Raw genomic sequence first — 20058 nt, forward strand, 5'->3', positions numbered from 1 at the left:
TAAGGTGAAACTGGGAAAACCATCTTAGGAAGAAACGAAACATCAGGAGCCAACGACACTCCAGACTGTGACGGAACAGGCCCGATTCTGCCTTCAGACCCGGTCCCGTCAACTCCCTATTGAGTCGCCAACTCCTGGAGGGAGCTATTTCTCCTCCGGCCACTTGGGCTTGCTGCCACCACCTGCTCAGTCTAGGGGTTCAGATTGAGAGGAACAGGACTCCCAATCCCCCTCTCCAGCTATGAGGCCAGGCCTCAAGGTCCTCTGCCACCCTGTACTTGGGTATCACAGAGACCACAGCACTTCTTCGGGGAACCCCTGGAGGATTGGCACCTTATCCAACTGCATGCCTTCCCCGGGGCCCTCTTCATAAAGCAGCGTGGTCTAAGAGGTCGGGATCTATGTGGTACAGAGTTTGACTGCCAGCATTCAAAACAGAAAAAAAAATGTTTAATAAGAAGAGAAAGAAAATAAAAAACAAAAACAAAAACAGTTACATGTAAAAGTTTAGCACAGCACCTGATCAGCAACAAGAAGGGCAAATAAAAGGTGGATTCAAACGCATCTGCTCATCCCTGGTGTAAACTGGCCCTACCTTTTGAATGACTGCCTTGGGGCCACCCCCACAGGCAGGAGCCCAGGCTACCAACCTTTCTCCTTCAGCGCCAGCTGAAAAACTCACTTTTTCCTGCCTAACTCAACTAAATAAAAGAACTTCCTGCCCTTCTAGGAGGCTTTCCCCCTAGAGTTGCTGGTTTAACTCCAGAAGGGAGGAGGGAATGAGGGGAAGGCTAAAGAACTTCCTGCCCCTCTAGGAGGCTTTCCCCCTAGAGTTGCTGGTTTAACTCCAGAAGGGAGGGGGTGGAGTGAATGGAAGGCTAGGCTGCCCACCCTGCCTAGTAGTTTCATGTTCCCCTCCAACCAAGCACCAACATTAATCAAGATGGCGTTTCTCCACACAGACTCATGAAAAACTAAGTATGGGTGGTCACAACGCATAGCCATGAGCTCCCCTACACAGCGTGCTGACATGATTGCCACCAAAAATGCAGTCTTCGAGGACAGAAGCTGTAGGGAACAGGTTGCCATTGGTTCAAAGGGACGCCTAGTCAACCTATCCAATACTAACAGCAAATCCCACAACTGTGGAGGTGATCTAGATGGAGGATGCAACCTGACCAGTCCTTTCATAAACTGTTTCGAATGAGGGTGAGCAAAAACTGAATGCCCCTCGACAGATTCATGGTTGCTGATAAATAAATTTTAATAGAAGAAAAGGAAAGTCCAGCATCCACCAAGGACAACGAAAACTCTAAAATCACCGGTAGGCCCACCCGTTGGTGTTAGACTATAGGGTCAGTCAAAAACCAAAGAAACTTCCCCCACTTCCTATCATAGGAAGCACGGGTAGATAACTTTCTACTATTTAGAAAGATGTGCTGGAGTCTGCTTGAGAATTCACAGGGTCGATGAACCACGCCATCAGCTTCAGGTGAGGTACGTTGTGATGAAACACTTGTCCTTCCTGGGCTGACAGAAGGTCCGGTTCCGCTGGGAACTGATAGAAAACTCTCCTCGCTAAACAAAGCAAAATCGGGAACCAGTTCTGCCAAGGCCACCACGGTGTGACTAGAATGCACCTCGGTTTCTCTCTCCCTATTTTGTTGATAACTTTTGTCAGCAGCGGAAGAGGCGGAAACAGATACAGGAACCAATCGTTCCACGGGAACAACAGGCCGTCTCCTAAATACTCTGGGTCCGATCCTCCCCTGGTGCAGAACAGGGGACACTTCCGATTCCGTGCTGTGGCAAAAACATCCACCTGAGGATACCCCCAGAGCTGGAACGCAGGTTGAAGGAAGTGCCACTGCATCTCCCATTCGTGTGGAGATGCTGCTCCTCTGCTCAATGAATCCGCCTGCAGACTGAATACTCTTGGAAGATGCGCAGCCTTCACATAGATGCCATACTCTAGGCACTCCATCCACAGTTCTATTGCTAGCGCACAGAGTCGTCGGGAGACTGTTCCGCCCTGCCTGTTGACATAACAAAGGGCTGTAGCATTGTCCGTCAACAGGGCCACAGCCTTCCCCACCACCAGAGGATGGAAGGACCGAAGGGTGAAATGAATTGCCAACAATTCGAGATATTTATGTGATAACGAGTCAGTTGTGGAGGCCAAGGCCCTCCCATACACAGAGAGTCCATGTGAGCACCCCTGCCCCATAAAGACGCATCTGAGGTGATCGTAACTGTCGTCACAGGCAAATGGAAGGGAGCTCCCTGACAGATGTTGTCTCTGGATGTCCACCATTCCATGGCCCGAAGGATTGATGGTGGAATCATGAACCTCTTTTGAGGTGAGTCCCGTAAAGGCCTAAACTTTCCGAGGAACCAAAGTTGAAGCCCTCTCATATGCAATTTCGCAAACAACAGCACACTGGTAGTTGCCGCCATCAGCCCCAGCATCTGCTGCAGCTGTTGTGCTGTGCCCCATTTCCAGCTTTGAAAAAAGATGGAGATTGAAAATGTCCATTGCTCTCTGCTGAGGCAGAAAAGCACGATGAAGGTTTGTGTCCAGCAGAACCCCGATAAACTGAACTGTCCTTGATGGTATGAGATGGGACTTTTTCATGTTGACCTGCAGACCTAAGGTGTGAAGAAGACAAAGAGTGATTGCAATATGGCCGGAGAGACGTTCTTCCAAATCCGCCACAAGGAGCCAGTCGTCGATATACGGAAAAACTACTATGCCTTGGAGCCGAAGATGTGCGGCTACAACACTCATCATCTTGGTAAACACCCGCGGTGCAGTGCACAGGCTGAATGGAAGGGCTTTGAACTGAAAATGGTTGGAGCCTATAGCAAACCGGAGGAAATGCCTGTAAGATGGATGGATGCTGATATGGAAGTAGGCATCCTTGAGATCCAACGTTGCCACCCAATCCCCTTGGTTGATGAGGGGAAGGATTGTTTGCAGAGTAGACATCCTGAATTTCTGGTACACGATAAACTAGTTCAGATTTCGAAGGTCCATGATTGGTCTCAATCTCCCATCTTGTTTGGGGACCAGGAAATAACTAGAACCCCCCCCCCCCCCCAGTTCTGTCTGTTACCGGAACCGGTTCTATGGCTTGTTTCTGCAAGAGGTTGCTGACTTCCTCTAGCAGAGGGAGGGAAGGAGGTGTTGTAACAATCACTGACTGAGTCGGAACCTGAACAAAGTCTATCTTGTAGCCTTCTAAAATGATGGAGAGAACCCTTCTGTCTGTGGAGATGGACTCCCAAGCTGGTAGATGGAGGCGGATGTGAGAAGAAAGAGAGGTGGCAATGTGTGCGGCAGAAAAGTCAAAGGCCCTGCTTCAGCTAGCGAGAGCCCTTAGATTTGCTGGTGTTCGCAGAAGCTGAAGCAAACCTAGATTTGTTATTTCCCCTATAAGGAGATCTACTCTCCGGCTGTGAAGAGCGAGGTCTCCAGGATTGGTCAGGGGAAAATTTCTGATAAGGCCTCTTGGGCCAAGATTTGTGCCACTGCTTAGGCTTACGGGCCCTAGTAGATGCAGGGTCACCAAGATTCTTTGAGGTCTTTATACTTTTGTCCATCTCTTGAAGGACACTGTCAGTGGTAGAACTAAAAAGACCTTCACCCTCGAAGGGAAGATCTTCAACACAGGCCCTGGTGTCAGGCTGGAGAGCTGTAAACCATAGCCAAGAGTGACGGCGCAGAGAGACTGCAGAAGTGAGGGTCTTTGCAGAGACATCCACCATGTGCTTTGACGCAGCCAGCTGTTGTTTGGCTACGGCAAATCCCTCTTTTTGCAACTTCTTCAGCGAAGCCCGCTTTTTCTCACTCAGGGATGACATCAACGGTGTGAGCTACTCCCAAACCGCATACTGGTAGCGAGCCATACAAGCGGGGTAGTTTGAGATGTTCACTCCCAAAGCTCCCGCTGAGTAGAATCGTCTGCCAGCATTGTCAATTTTCTTGCCCTCTTTATCAGGTGGGGAAGAATGGGTCTTACGTGCCCTTGAAGATGAAGAAACCACCATCGAGTTGGGTTTGGGGTGGGAAAACAAAAACTCAGCACCAGCCTCCTGAACACGGTACATGTGGTCCAGGTGACGTGTCAAGATCGGTGTGGACGCCGGCTTCGCCCAAGGCTCCTTCACAGCCTGTAGAATAACTTCAGTCACTGGAAGGGAGAGAGACTGTGCCATCCGTTTCACCAGATCCCCATAAGACTTGATATCTTCCGAGGGGGATATGGGAAGGTCCTCAGCAATATGTAAATCTGGAGAAGGTTCCGCTGCTTGATCCGGATCATCGGTACGACCTCAGAGTCTGATGTCGAAGACTCTCTTCACACCGAATGCTCAGATAGTATCAGGGTTGAAGCACCTTCAGGTGACCAGAGCGATACCAACGGATGAGTCTGCAGGTCCCCAGACGGCTCCCTGCGTCTCTCAGGGGGAATCGACACCGATGCCGAGGGTGCATGACGAATGGTGGAGTGATGCGAAACCCTTGAGAAGTGCAAGGCTTCCGATCGCTGGTCACATTCCGGCAACTCACGGGGAGGGTACCAGGGGTATGGCGATGGATACGGGTACGGTCCATAACAGCAAGGCCACTGACGTTGGTCCCACATTGGAGGTGGTGGAAAACGACACATCACAGCACTCGAGTCGAGCTTTCTCCATCCTGAAGTGGTAATAGGCGGAAGCAGCGCTAAAGGTTCGTTCAGAGCCGAAGACTCGACTTCCGACACCGAACCACTGTCGCTCCAATGACGCGACCCCAACCTGGACGAATGGGTCCGTTGTGTCAGATCTATTTCCTGCTCCGATACCGAAAGTTGAAGCAGCTGCGAACTGTGGCTTCTCGATACCGAAGGATTTCGGGGACTGGGAGAAGCCAGAATCTTCTGAGGTGGAGCGACTTGCGCTGACACAGACTCCACCGAAGCATCCTGAGAAAGAATGCAGGAAAGTCTGTCCTTTTTCCGCTTCTCCTTCGACTTAAGCTTCTTCGGGAGGGACGATCGGGTCCCCGAATCATTCCGGCATTTCTTGGTTGGCGTGGGCACCACTGACCCTTCAGAGGGTCGTTTTGTGGGTCGGCCCCGCTCCATCAGCATACCCGTCTGCACTGGCGACGATGGATTGACCGATGTCAAAGACAGAGTCTGGGTAGCGTCCCCCATTGATACCGACGGGCCTGGTGCCATTTTTGGCGGACAAAGAGTCTACTCGACTAAAGCCGCCGATAACCTTGCCGCCCTGTTTTTCGGGTTTGTTTCGAAAACCTCGAACAATACGGGCACGAGTCCACATGGAGTCCCTCGCCCAGGCACAACAAGCAGAGGGAGTGACCATCAGGGGGTGCGATGTTGCTGCCACACTTCAAGCAACGTTTGAAGAAACCCAACGCCTTTCCATAGGACCAGAGCCCATGAGGGAAGGGGGAAATAAAGCCCTGAGGGGCAAAGTCCAACACAAAGACTTTTTTTGTCTTTATAAACTATCAACTATTAACTAGAAACTAGAAAACAACAAACGGGCAAGAAGAGGAAATCTCAACAGATTACCAGGCACCGACAGGAGCAGTCAAAAGTAGATCCTTTCAACGTGACGGTCAAGAAGGAACTGGAGGCATCCTCGTGCTGGTGCCGGTGAGCATGCATACTGGGACGCCTGTGTATGCCCACTGGTGCCGTGCGAAAAAATCCCGGGCTTTTTAGGTACCGATTCAGGGATCAGCGCAGGTGCTCTATCCCATGAGTGTGAAGCACAGAGACCACAAAAGAAGATCAGCAGAAATCTTATCATCCCTACTGAACCAAGCTATGAATCATGGTGGTTTCACTTGTTTGGAACACTGAATCTCTTTCTCACAGGTGCAAAGCAAGTGCTAGCTATGCACAATCATTTACTGCCAATCCCAAATGATGCTAACTGTATCTACTTTAACAGCAATACATTTAATTAGATCACTGCTTTTTGCAGCACTACATACCTCATTTGCTCCACTGAACAGAGGTTCTCCAGTGTGCATTTCTACTAAGATACAACCAAGGGACCACATATCAATTGCAAGATCATAAGGCATTCCCAATAGCACCTCTGGTGATCGGTAAAAACGACTCTGGATATACTGATATATCTGCAGTTAAAAATATATATATATTAAATGACCTGAAGCACATTTCTGGTTCAGATGCTCAGTGGTTTACAACAGAAAATTACAATATGCAGATATTTAAAAACATAAAAATGTTATCCAAATGTTATTTGAATAAAAGTTACAAGACACTTCATTTTAATAAAATTGACAAACTGGCATAGTAAAAAAAACCCCCAAAAAACCTTAGAGTAACATTTGAGATTAATAAAATTATTGCCATTCTTGTGTATTTTATACCTGTTTGGTGTTAAAATTACAGCACCAACATCATGTCTTATTCTCATAGAATCCCAGATCCAAATGAATATGCATTCCAGATTTTTAAGAACATCTTTCGAAAGTACACACAGTAACCCTGAGAACCCTTCTGTTATTGTAAAGGACTGGTTCAAATCTCTTTTCCATACACATTTTACATTAAAGAATGAACAAGAATAGATTTACAGAAATACAATGAGATTTATTCCACTCTTCAAATTTCTTTAGGTCCATGTTAATGCTTAATGAATACTCACCCTCTGTCCAAGTTGGCAAGAGCTGCCAAAATCAACTATCTTGATAGCGCTTCTTTTGGGATTACAAAGGAGAATATTTTCAGGTTTTAGGTCACAGTGAATGATGCTAAGTTCAGGAGTTGCAAGAAAAAGAAGTGCCGTGCACATCTGTTGTGCAAATTTTCGTGTCAAATTCAGTGAAACCCCTCTGAAGTTTGTGTTCCGCAACAGGTCATAAAGGTTGTAGGAGAGCATTTCAAAAACTAAACAGAGATGGTTTCGGAACATGAAATGGCGCTTCAAATGCACTGAAAAAGTTAAAGTATTTTAAAAATAAGAACAGTTAACAAATACTTAGCATAGTTTACAGAATATTATTAATATGCTGCAGGTTTCCAAACTGAATCATTTAGCAATCATTCACTTTGTTGCCATAAGTACATGTCAAATGAGCTTTTTGTATGACATACTACTGACACATTTGATATGCGCCAGGAATAGTAAAAGTACTGTCCTCTTGCAGCTCAGTTTCCCCAGCCGTGGCACACGAGCAGCAAATAGGCTCACATCCTCCCAGATATTTGTCTACTTTTTTTCTAATAACTCCAGTTGCAAACCATGCAGCCTAGCTTTTCCTGTAAACTCATTAATGTGCTATATGGAAAAGATACTTACAATCTGCACTAGTAATTGAAAGAGTTAATTGTCTCAGGTCCCCAGTTGCTTGAAAAAGTTGCAGCTGGAGATAAGAATTCTTTGTCTTCTTTTAATTATTTTTTATTTTATACATTTATTGCATATTGTATACAATAAAGAATACAATATACATTTATTACTTCTATACCCTCAGCAAAGCCAACTATTTTAATTGCTTAAAGGTCCCTAACAGTAAAGAAGAATTTAATTTATGACTGGAAAATGAAGACTATCAGTAAAGTAGCTAGCATCCCCACTGCACTTTGTATCCCATATTAAGGTTATCAGTAATGAAAGGATTATTTTTCATATCTTCACTTTAAAAAAGAATAGACATATCTTTTCAGGGAAGTACATGTACTGAAACATGGCATGGTCTCTAAGTGAAGCTGTTCTTCATTAACTGCCATAATGTTTGCTTTATTAAGCACCATTATTTGGATTACACTGAACTATTCCCTATTCATAGTGGTTCAATCAAACAATAGAGATAATACAGCAATAGGAAACCATGTTTATCCCTCTGGAGAATGTAAAGTTATAACAACATTTGTACATGTGATCTGGAGCAATTATGACCTTTCAGAAGATTTTGCAAAATCTCTGTTCATTATAATCAATTTCTTATGGAAGATGCTTTACAAATCTGTGATTAGTGTAAGAAATACAAATAAAGCACTTTTAAGACCTATGAGTGCTAATGTTTTAAGCTTTTTAAAAATATATTCAATTGTGTTTGTCTGTGTCTTTTATAAAGTTTATACCTCTGCTACCTAATCTTTATTTATTTATTCGGGATTATTTATTTGGGAATCTTAAATAGATACATACACAGACCAGTCCAACAAGACATGGCCCGGCCCAACAAGGTCTCATTTATGTCAGATCCGTCCCTCATAACAAATAAGTTCAACACGCTTGTGCTAGGGTCTTCTTAGAATCCTTATCGCCGAGCCAAAGAACCAGGTTTTCTGGAGTATTTGGGGGCGGGGCTTGTAATTTTAAATGAAACACCATTTCCCTTTTTACACTATTGCTTTATAATTAGTTTCTCACCTTTTGAAGGTATATGAAAAACTCTTCTATGGTCTTGTATCTGTCAGCTTCCTTAATTCATCAGAGCTTGTTCAGAAATTAAAACACACACAATCCTGAGTTTCCCAGTGTTCTGTTTCCTCCATTTAAAAAATTAGCCACATGGCAACCTCTGGTAACTGTGTTGGAAACTGCTTTAAAGCTAAGGTACATGTGCTGTTTGTCTGCTTGAGTGACTATAGCAGATGTGTCAAACTCATTGGTTGTGAGGGCCAGATCTGACATAAATGAGACCTTGTTGGGTCGGGCCATGTGTGTTCCCTATTTAAGATTAGGTAGCACAGATATAGACTTTATAAAAGACATAGACAAACACAAAGTTGTTTTTTTTTAAACTTAAAATAAAACATGCTTAAAACATTAGCACTCATTGGTCTTAAAGGGATCCAGGGAACTGGGCAAAGGAAGCTCTGGCTCTTTCTTTCCTTCCCTAGGGGACCAGGATGGGGAGGAACCCCAGCTAATAGAAGGAAGGGAGGCTTGGCTCAGTAGCTCTGCTGTGCAACTGAGAGAGCCTGGCAAAGCAAGCTCTACCCTCCCCCATTCCTCTCCAAGGGAGGCGCCTCAGCCAATGGAGAAAATAAAGATTTTGCTTTGTAGCTCCTGTGTAATTGAGCAAGCCTGGCAGAGCAAGCTGTGATGCAGATGGGAGCAAGAGAGAGGGAGAAGGAAACAGATGACAGCCAGTTGGTCAGAGGCCTGATAGGAGCCATCTGGGGGTCTGATTTGGCCCCTGAGCTGCATGTTTGACATCCCTGGACTATAGCGTCTTTATTCTCTCTAAAACTTTCAGCATCAATCACCAGAAACTCTGAGGTGGGCATGGCTGGATGACCACACTTCTGGTGATGTCAGAGGGTGTGGCCTAGTATGCAAATGATGGTGATGTCAGAGGTGTGGCTTAGTATGATAATGAGTTCCTGCTGGGCTTTTTCTACAAACCCCCCCTGGTTTTAACATTCATTGGAAACAACATATCAGAGTAGCAACTGAAATTGCTAAAACAAATTCCAAAGCTCTCCTTAGGTTCTACTATTAAGAGGTGGCCAGTATGTTCCAATGGCTATCACAGTCTTTAATGCAAAAGTAACCTCTCAATTTTTATATGGGGCTGCCATTTGGATAAAGGAAATCTCAGAATCATCGGATCAGATCCTTCTTCAGTTCTTCTGCTGTATTGCAGAAGTCCCCAATTGTGTTGCAAGGACTGCACTTAGAAAAGAATATAAACACTGCTCTTTTGAGTCCAGAGCTTTGAAAGCTGTCTTTAAACTGAAATTGAAAGCCTTTTATATGACACCCCTTGCTCCATTATCTTTTAAAGTGGACAATTATAAATGTACATGGGCAAAATATATAGAAAGTAAGCTAAAGAGGACTGGCCTTTCCTCCACAGTGCTTAATAATACAAACTATCAAGATGCACTACACTTGGCTAGACTGAGGGTGACAAATATAAATCAAATCAGCACCTCAACTTGTGCAAGGTGTGTTTGCTCCTATTTTGCATTAGGGATTGTGTAGCGTAAAAAATTCCTTCCTATATGAGCTTTCTTACAATCCCTAAACTTAGGTATGTTTTTACGCTAACCGAGTTAAATGTTTTTCCAAGGTGCAGAGCTAAGGGGGTGTTTTAATAAAATTCCATAGTCAGACCGATTATAAGACTATGCATCAGATATAACAGAGACACTAGATTACTATATTATTCTGTCACTCAGTCCTTCCAAGATCCTTACATAGACATTGACTTCCTGTAGAATCTTGGGTGACAACCCTACTGCTGGCAGATGTGGACCCTGAAATAATTCATTCAGTGGCAAAGTATCTGTCAATAGTGTTCTCTCTAAAATGCCTTTGAAATCTGTTGTGCTGTTATCATGTATCAAGATTTTAAAATCTATTTTTATGCTAAGGGGTTTTACAGGATTTTATATTAACATCAGATTTTTAAAAAGTTATTTAATTATGTCTTGCAATCATGATTACTGTCTTTTCTTCCTCTTCAGTTAATCTACTATGGTTTAAAATTATTTTGTATTCTGTTTTGTAATTTTGTTTTGTAGTTCTATTATTCAATGTTTTATGTTGAGCACTGGTCAAGGCAGCTAATAAATGAAAGGCAAAAGGTACACGGATATAAATTCTATTACCATTAAGCAGGGGTGGAATTCTATAAATTCTATTAACATTAAGCAGGAGCTCCTTTGCATATTAGGCCACACCTTCCTGATGTAGCCAATCCTCCAAGAGCTTACAAGGCTCTTTTTTTAAGTTCTTGGAGGACTGGCTATATCAGGGGTGTGTGGTCTAATATGCAAAGGAGCACCTGCTAGAATTCCACCCCTGCCATTAAGTATTACTTCACAGAGTTGAGGTGGTCAGTTATGTAAGACATACACTGCAGAGAAACTCATAAATACAGTGGATGGTGAAATCAAGCAGTGTACCATTTTGCTTGCAGATCTACTAGCAACACTGTCCCTATGGGTGCTGCCTAGTGAATAAATTCAGCTGCCAGCCATTTAGATTGCAAAGCTGCAATGTACCTCATTCTGAATTTACATAAAGCCAAGCTTTGATCATAGATAAAAGCCAATCATTACTAGCTTCCAAACTTTATATAAGCAGAACTTATTCAAAGATGATACTAGCTGAGCACCACACAAAAAGTACAGGAGGATTAAAAGACAACAAACAAAACAAACCCTGAATTAATATATGGCATTCATGTTACAGATATACCAGCAGCCTTTCAAGAGGCATTGCTAATCAAGCTAAATTGTACCAGTCACTGTTTGTTGTATTTAAATTAGAGAGGAAGTAATTGAATGAAATGCAAATAGTGCTCATGTAGAAAGAGTGATAAAAGTGCCCACCTTACATTAGCTGCTCTGCTTTAAGTAATAACATACTTAAAGTGCCAAGGCAAGATCACTAACAAGGGAACATATCTCTAATGTAAGCATAAACCAGGGGTAGCCAAAAATGCTTATGGTAAGAGCCACACAGAATAATAAACGTCAGGTGTTTGAGAGCCGCAAGACATGAAAGTCAGACATTTTAGGGGGAGAGGGAGGGAAATAGATGGGGGGAGAGAGGTGGAAAGAAAGCAACTTTAACTTTAAATGCATTCTCCAAGCTTCCAGTTGACTTGGATGAGTGATTTAAAGAGACAAATGTCTTCTCCAAGCCAGCTGACAAGGTGATGGGGGCTTCCAAAGCCACATAGTATGTGCGAAAGAGCCACAGTTTGGCCACCCCTAGCATAAACATACTAAGCTATTTCTCACTTGAAAATCATCATTACTGCCCCTGAATATAGACAATTTGCTAAACAAATGGAGATTACAAAGCTTTCAAGTTCTCCCCTCATGGAGTAAGATCACTGTAAGAGTTGGCATAAATCCTGGATATCATCCACAATTTACCTGCAATTAACTGAGATGGTATTCTAGATAAGGCTGCTACAATCCTCTGGCCCTGACCTAGATAGCGCAGGCTAGCCTGATCTCATCAGATCTCAGCTGCTAAGCAGGGTCGGCCCTGGTTAGTATTTGGATGGGAGACCTCCAAGGAATGCCAGGGTAATGACATGAAGACAGGCAATAGCAAACTACTTCTGAAGATCTCTTGCCTTGAAACCCCTACAGGGTTGCCATAAGTCGGTTGTGACTTGAGGGCACTTTCCATCACAATCCTCTGCAGTACATCTGCCTTGAATTATCAAAAGCAGTTAGAACAATTTCACATATTTTCTGTCTAGACTGCCATTCCAAATACAAAAAGGGGGAAAAAATACCAAGTTAAATTCATAAGGTTACAAAAGTCCAGAAAATTGTGGGGGAAATTACATTAGGCCTCTTTAATAATTCTTCCTGGCTCAGACACAAAGTGCATATCAACAGCATTTATTTCTTCGTAATTGAAGATCTGAACCCAACTACCATTCTTAAAAAAAGAATACTACAATGCCTTAACATTACAATAAATAGGCAATGCTTATTTACAGAAAACAGTGATCTCCCCCCAATTCAACACTGAGTCAAAAGAAAAATAATTTTAATACCTATATAATATTTCATTTCTGTATCATGTTTGTTCATAAGCTCAAGAAGTCGCACTTCAATCTGGGCTTGATTTAGGAAAGCCTTCTTGTTCTTTATAATTTTAATAGCCACCCACTCCTGTTCCACACGATCATACGCCTTTACCACCTGTATAATAAAAAACAATACTAATAAAAACATTTTCTCACATTTACACATTAAGATCTAAATACCTCAAAAATATCTAAAGAAAAGAAAAGAAACTGAGAGATACACTCTGAACAATTAACCAAATGTGTTGCTTGTTTGTGTTGCACATAATGATGATTTTTCAAGCTAGAATTCATTACCTGTCCAAATGAACCTTTGCCTATTAGAGAGTCAATTTCATAACGATCCATCCACTTTTCCCCATTTTTCACAATATAGTCATAGTTATCATCATCATATCCATCATTGTAAACCTTTCGCTCCTTTTTGTGACTAGAATCATCTCCTTGACCCTGCTGGTGTCGCCGCTTCTTTTTTGCATAGTAAACCTAAGAGGCATAATTACAGTATGAAGTCAATTTGAAACAATTACAATGTAGACTGATGTGTTTACTTATTATTTTTGTTTTACAGCATTTTTGTTTCACCAAACTGAAGACCACAGAGGGAAAAAAAACCTGTTTACTATAGAAAAGCAATGGACACCAAGTACTACTGAATCCACAGAATGAAACTGAATTTATCTGTGGTAGGATTAGAAATATAATTCAAAGTAAACATGCGAGGTCAAATTCCAATTGATTTTTAGGGCATTAGAAAAAAGTTCCAGAAACCTATTTCAATAAAGAACAATGTAAAATCATTTCTGTGCTAATAAAAAAATGAAAACTTCACCTCATTAATATGTTTGTATGTTTTGATCAAATCCACAGACAGTTTCCTCAAAGGAGCAGTTGCAGGATCACGAAATGTTTGGGGCATGCGCCTCTGTAGGGGGAAAAGTCAACATCAAAAATTATTTTAAACAGATGGGACTAGCACATTAAACTAAATGGATCACATAATCTCCAAAAGGTTATGCCCTTTTAAAAGAATAAACAAACCTTTTCATGCTTTCAAGTAATATGTTTATATTTAAATTACATTACTGGTAGTGTTAATAATGTTAATAACATAAATTTATTCAAAGGCATAGGCTTGGATCCTACTCATGGAAGGGAACTTTCCAACTTCTTCCCTCCTGCTGCAGCCAGCTATGTATTTTCAAACCCTATTCCCAGGGGCTGGTGGGAACAGTATGGGGGAACAAAGGGTCTGCAATGAAAGAAGGGGAACTTAGAAAAAATTGCTTCCCTCCTCTTGGATGGAAATGTCTGCCACCAGGAGCAAGGCAACACCAAAGTTAAAATGGCCAGTTATTTTACACATACCATCATTAACAATGGTGTTATTTTATTCAATAGAATAAGAATAACCTTTTTTCTCACATTCTGCATCAAATAGGAAAAGGCTGTTTTGTAAAAAACAGAATCAGATCACATTTTTGTTTTGGAGAAGGCCTTGTATAATTTTCCCCCACCCACCAGTATCACACAGCCTTTCTTGGACTGTGTCATTTCAGATGACCAAACGGTCCTCCCCTTCAAAATATTTTACACACATATCTGCCTTCCTCAGTATACTATTCAACTGGTTTCTATATCGTACCTCACATTTAACATGTCAGAGAATCATCATCATCATAAACAGGCAAGCTAACAAAGCTCAACATTAGAGTAATCTTTTACTTTGGCTTGGCTAACAAGAACAAGAATGGGAAAACCCTGTAACTTCTGTATTAGTTACACCTATGTGACCTCACTGAAGACCCATCTATCCCAGTGACACTTTTTTCAACGGCTTTGGAACCATATGTGGATCTTTGGCATGCTCCTCTGAACACCATTCCCCAATGTGATGTAGGCCTAAGGTTCCAGGAAAGTGGGCAAGGCCAATGCTTCCTAGAGGTTATGGTTGGGAGGTGGTTCCCACCTTAAGATAGCCACTGCCAAAGGGATTGGCAAATGGGTAAGCTGCAAGGCTTCCTGAACTGCAAGCCCCTGCTCAGGATTAAATACTCCACAGTCTCATCCCAACACAATGGTTGGCTACATCTGGATCGAGGCGACATGGCAGTATTGCTGTTGTTAGACCTTTCGGCTGCGTTCGATATGGTCGACCATCGGCTGCTGACCCGCCGCCTCGCCGACGCAGGAATCCGGGGGCTAGCCTTACAGTGGCTTTCCTCCTTCCTTGAGGGTCGGGGACAAAGGGTGGCGATTGGAGAAGAGCTGTCCCAGAGGCGCTTACTCAATTGTGGGGTGCCTCAGGGGGCAGTTCTCTCTCCGATGTTGTTTAACATCTTCATGCGCCCCCTTGCCCAGATTGCCCGAAGGTACGGACTGGGCTGTCACCAGTATGCTGATGACACCCAGCTCTATCTATTGATGGGCGGCCGGACTGGCGACGTCCCTGAAAACCTGGACCGGGCGTTGCAAGCCGTGGCAGGGTGGATCAAGTCGAGCGGGCTGAAGTTGAATCTAGCGAAGACAGAGGTCCTTTGCGTGGGTCGCGGCGGGTCAGGGGAGGAGATCTCTCTACCAGCCTTTGACGGTGCGTCGCTGATACCAGTGCGCAGGGTCAAGAGCCTGGGAGTGCTTCTGGAGCCTTCCTTGACAATGGAGGCACAGATAGCAGCCACTGCTAAAGCCGCCTTTTTCCATCTTAGGAGGGCGAAGCAGCTGGCCCCCTTCCTGGAACGTGGCAACCTAGCAACAGTGATCCATGCAACGGTCACCTCGAGGTTGGACTACTGTAATGCCCCCTACATGGGGCTGCACCTGTACCGAACTCGGAAACTGCAGCTAGTGCAGAATGCAGCGGCCAGGCTGTTGGTGGGACTACCTCGGTGGGAGCATGTGCAGCCTAGGTTGCAGGAGCTGCACTGGCTGCCAATCATGTTCCGAGTTCATTACAAGGTGCTGGTTATTACCTTTAAAGCCCTTTATGGCCAAGGACCTGTCTACCTTAGGGACCGCCTCTCTCCATATATCCCCCAGAGAGCACTGAGATCTAGCTCCCAAAATCTCTTAAAAATCCGTGGACCAAGGGAGGCCAAACTGAAAACAACTCGAGAGCAGGCCTTCTCAATAACGGCTCCCCATTGGTGGAATCAATTACCAGTGGAGGTTCGAGCCCTGCAGGACTATAATCAGTTCCGCAGGGCCTGTAAAACTGTCCTTTTTCAAATGGCCTACAAGATTGAATCCTGAAGTGACACCTAGCCACCTGATATATACTGTCTTGTATTATAGCACCTTAACTGTTGTGGTTTTAATTAAAGTATTTTATTGTATAATGTACTTATTGTAATCATGGCACTTTCCATGTCTGTAAGCCGCCCTGAGCCTGCCTTGGCGGGGAGGGCGGGATATAAATAAAAATTATTATTATTATTATTAGGAGGCAGAGAAGACAAAATAAAACTTCCAAGGCAGTAAGGAAAGGAGCTGGCCACAGTAGGTGATAATGGCTTTTCTGCCCTTTCTCCATGGCCAGCTCACATCTGGGTGCCAAAGCAATCTCTCTCACACATCTGAGATGTCGTGCCTCAAGATGAGCAGAGGAGGAGAAGGCGGAAAGCAAAGAAGAGGGTACACATATTTCCTTCTGCTTGTGAAGAGAGGTTTCACAATGCTGTTGGCTGGCTCAAAGCTAGCAATATGAAAGTGGTGGGGGGACAGTGGGACAGAAACTTTTTTTGGAGGAAATATTGTTTTGTCTTTTTTTACCCAAGAACTTTTTTCCTGTTTTTTCCCATTTAGAAAATAAAGAAATTTGAGGAAGCAATGAAAAAAACCCTTCTCTGAAATACTTTTGTCTTTTAAACTGTGTGCAATGTTTTTCAAGGAAACCTTTTCTCAACTAAAAGTCTGAGGACTTTTTAAATATTTCCCTATACAAAAACTAGAACATTTTGAAAGAACTAAAAACCCTCATAACATGTATGAAATATTTTCTCTTTAAGAATGAGTGAAATATTTTTAAGGCAATGCTTTTCACACTTGTTTGGGAGTAGGGGTGGATCCCCTCTCCTGATTTGGAATGGTCTATGCTGGCCAAAGCTTGATGAAACAGGAGCCTGAAGCAGGAAGACACAGGTCCAGAGGTGGGAGACAGTCCTAGTTGACAACAAGGAGCACACAGGTGATGCTGCTGGTAGCAGTGCCACAGCAAAGCCTGGCGCAGCCACTACAGACACCAAACAGATGAGACATGGGAAGGGAATCCTAGAAGGTCTCATGCCCAGTGGCCCCATCATCTTCTAAGCAGAGAATGGCAATGGTGACAGGAGGGACTTGGGGGGGGGGCACTGAAAGACCGCAGCTGGGTCTTTTTGGCACTTCGACTTTAAAATTTATATTGAGTTTCAATATAAAGGGAAAGGGATGGTGCAGGGATACAGAAGCGAAAAGAGGGAACAACTTGGTGAAAATACAAAGAAAGAGAAGCAGTAAATATAGCTGTTACATTTCTACCTTCCAAACCTAGTGCTAAATTCTTTCTACCTGCAAGTCTTAAATTTTAACCCAATCCAACCAATATATTTTACAGTCTTATATTATTAAACATTTTTAACTGATTCTTACTTGTGATATAAATCTAAACTATTCATCTTTAATACCCACAAATAAGAACAGCCCAGAAGCCAACCACAAAATAAAATCCATTAGCTAATTTTAACCATATTGGATAAGTACTAACTTTAACAATACTAATTATAAGCAGAGACAATGAGTATAATCTTCTATTTCCAACCGACAAAAAAAGGGAAATAAAAATAACACAAGACCAAAACAAAACCTAGCAAATACTTAATCTGTTTCAATATCAACAGAGTTTATTTCTAAAAGAATAACCAAGAGCACATCTTTAAGATTTTCAGATATTTGTGTTGTCTACTTTATTATAAATTGACCCAAATTAATTATTTACCTAGATTAAATATTTTAATATTTAACTTCATTAAACTTTTTGGGAGATTATATCTATTAAAATCATACATTCTTTATAACCCAATCTCTGTTAGATTGCTCCATTTAACTTTATAAGAAAGGAGTAAAATCTCTAAGTAAAAAAACAAACAAACTGCCAATACGATCCATAAATGAGAATAACAAACAGCACAGAAACAATCAAATTCTAAAAGTCTCATTTGCCATTTCAAAGCTAGATGTCTCTAGAAATCTCGCTTGCCATTTTCAATCTGTTTCATGGCCACACGTCAATTTCCTTTTATTAGTTCCATGATGACCAGTTACAAGAAAGAGCAACAGTTTATAATCCCTTCTTTTTAAAAGTTTTCCAAGATTTGATCTTTTTAAAGTAGTCAGCCTTTTCTCCCTTTAGAATATGTATCCGTTGTATTAAAAGCAATGAAGTTTCCACACCGTCACTTCCTCCTCCAAAAACTATGATCAAGCTTGATTTCTGCCTTCTTTTTGTAACTACACACAATGTCTCCATTTTGATTTTTCCTGACTCCTTTTCCACAGGATCTCTATCCACCTCTCATCTCTGTAGACATCACTTGGATCCCTTCTTCACTCCACTCATGTAGATTTTCAGTTTTGCTGTGTTCTAAAATAAAGATTTCCACTTTGTCCTGTATTAACTCTGCTAGAAAACTGATTTCCTGCTTTAGGAAGGATATGGCATCCATAATATCTTTTTTATAGAACACTTGCAGCTGAATCGCCATCTTCTCTGTGGTATAACTCAGTCTGATAGTTAAAGCTAAAAACCAGCTCAAAGTCCCAGATGACTATCTTTCTCAATCTCTTCCAGCCATGGGCTTTCCTCTTATATTCCAGTTGTGATCATTTCGAACCCAGTCAGTATCAAAAGCATTTCTCTTAAAAATATTTCAAACTTTTGTTCAGACCGTATTAAAATTGAATAATGTTCTCATTATAACTTGTTTAATTGTAAGTCAAATCCATTCAAATGTCCATGTTCAATACTATTTAAACTACAGCAAATTCTTACGTTGTTCTTTGTCTTTTTGATGCCTCCCACAGGGGAAGAAAAAAAAAGGGGGGGGGGAATCACTTCTTCCCCATCTTTTGAACAGTCCAAATTCGCGTTATAACAGAAGATCCATTAATTGGTAGTAGTAGAAGGAAAGACTTACTTGCACAATAGCATTTCAGTGCTTAAGGTAGAAATACGATATAGTAGAAGTCTGTTAAAGAAAGAAAGCAGTCGGGTGTTCCTCTCATACTGCCATCATGGCGACTGCGATGGTGGAGCATTGGGGCAGACAGGAGGAACAAGGGCCAGCCGCCACCATTTCCCTGGCTCCTGTAGAGCCTCTTGTCACCAGAAGATCCCTTCAGGGTCTCCCGGGAGATACCACAACTATGGCATCCCTCCTACCGTCCAGTTCGGGGGGGCACTATGAGTGAGCTCCGCGGACCCCTCCGAGCTTGAGACACCGCAACCCAGAAGTCTCCCCCGCAGCTGGGTCTTGAAGGGCAAGAACCAAGGTAGGCTGGTGGGCAGAGAAAGGAGGTGTGGAAGGAGGTTTGGAAGAGACATGGAGCAGATCGTGGAGGGGACAAGCAGAAATGGAGAGAAAGTGAGCAGGGTGGAAACATGAATGCTGGGTCAGTCATGGGCTTTAAGGCTTTGATTGGGTGGGGCAGATGGTGATGCCTTATATAGAGGGTGCTCCCACAAGTGCCTGGAGAGATGCACAGATTTGGCTTGAGCAGATGCCCAAGGGAGAGTGGGGAAGAAGCAACCTGAGGGAAGGAGAAATTGTGACAACCCCCCTTCCCTTCCCACATTTGAGGCCACAGGAGCATCAGAGGTGCCATCAGGAAGGTGGTGGAAGGCAGGCCAAGGACCTCACAACACTCAAAAATATCATAAAAGCTCTGAAAACTATATAGCATAAAAAGAGGGAGATTTGAGGGAATGCAGAAACTCTATTTTTGATTTATTTGGAATGAGTGAAATGAAACTGTTTTATTCAACACATATAGTATGAAAAATTTTAGGCAAGACAATCTACACTACAGCATTAGATAAGGATAATTATTATGTATGCTGTAGATGCATACTTCTTTTTTAAAGGATATATTTAGTTAAATGTATACTATAATGTGTTTAATAAAGAGTTCAGCGTATTCAGTTTTATATACAGTGCAATTCTGGTGGAGGGGGGGGAGAATGCACAGGGAGCCATGTAAGCACTACACTGTTATATCCCCAAGATACGCCATTGGAGCAGCCAAACAATGCTGCACCCCATTGCTAGTGTGGCAGTGCTGCCGATCAATGCTAGCAGAAGCCATTGTGCCAGTGGACAAGGAGTGGACTGATGGGTGTTGCACACATGATTTGGTTCCCAAAGTCACCCCAAACTGGGAACACTTCCCCATAACTGCTGAAAAACCATGGTGTAGCCAATGCAACGGAAAAAGACCAACGCCCTGCCCCCCAC

The 20058-nt window shown here is 42.9% G+C and overlaps 1 protein-coding gene across 3 annotated transcripts in view; it reads right to left on the minus strand.

The window, feature by feature from the left end:
* Positions 1 to 20058, minus strand: part of DYRK1A (dual specificity tyrosine phosphorylation regulated kinase 1A) — a 324751-nt gene that overhangs the window by 25086 nt on the left and 279607 nt on the right. For all 3 annotated transcript variants that reach the window (XM_060234265.1, XM_060234264.1, XM_060234266.1), the window contains 5 exons: positions 13404 to 13496; positions 12869 to 13057; positions 12539 to 12686; positions 6700 to 6986; positions 6017 to 6163 (listed from right to left, as the gene is read on the minus strand). In XM_060234265.1, the coding sequence (XP_060090248.1) occupies positions 6017 to 6163; positions 6700 to 6986; positions 12539 to 12686; positions 12869 to 13057; positions 13404 to 13496 (864 nt within the window). The remainder of the gene's footprint in view (positions 1 to 6016; positions 6164 to 6699; positions 6987 to 12538; positions 12687 to 12868; positions 13058 to 13403; positions 13497 to 20058) is intronic.

The sequence above is a fragment of the Heteronotia binoei genome, chromosome 3, assembly GCF_032191835.1.
Source record: "Heteronotia binoei isolate CCM8104 ecotype False Entrance Well chromosome 3, APGP_CSIRO_Hbin_v1, whole genome shotgun sequence".
Classification (NCBI taxonomy): domain Eukaryota; kingdom Metazoa; phylum Chordata; class Lepidosauria; order Squamata; family Gekkonidae; genus Heteronotia; species Heteronotia binoei.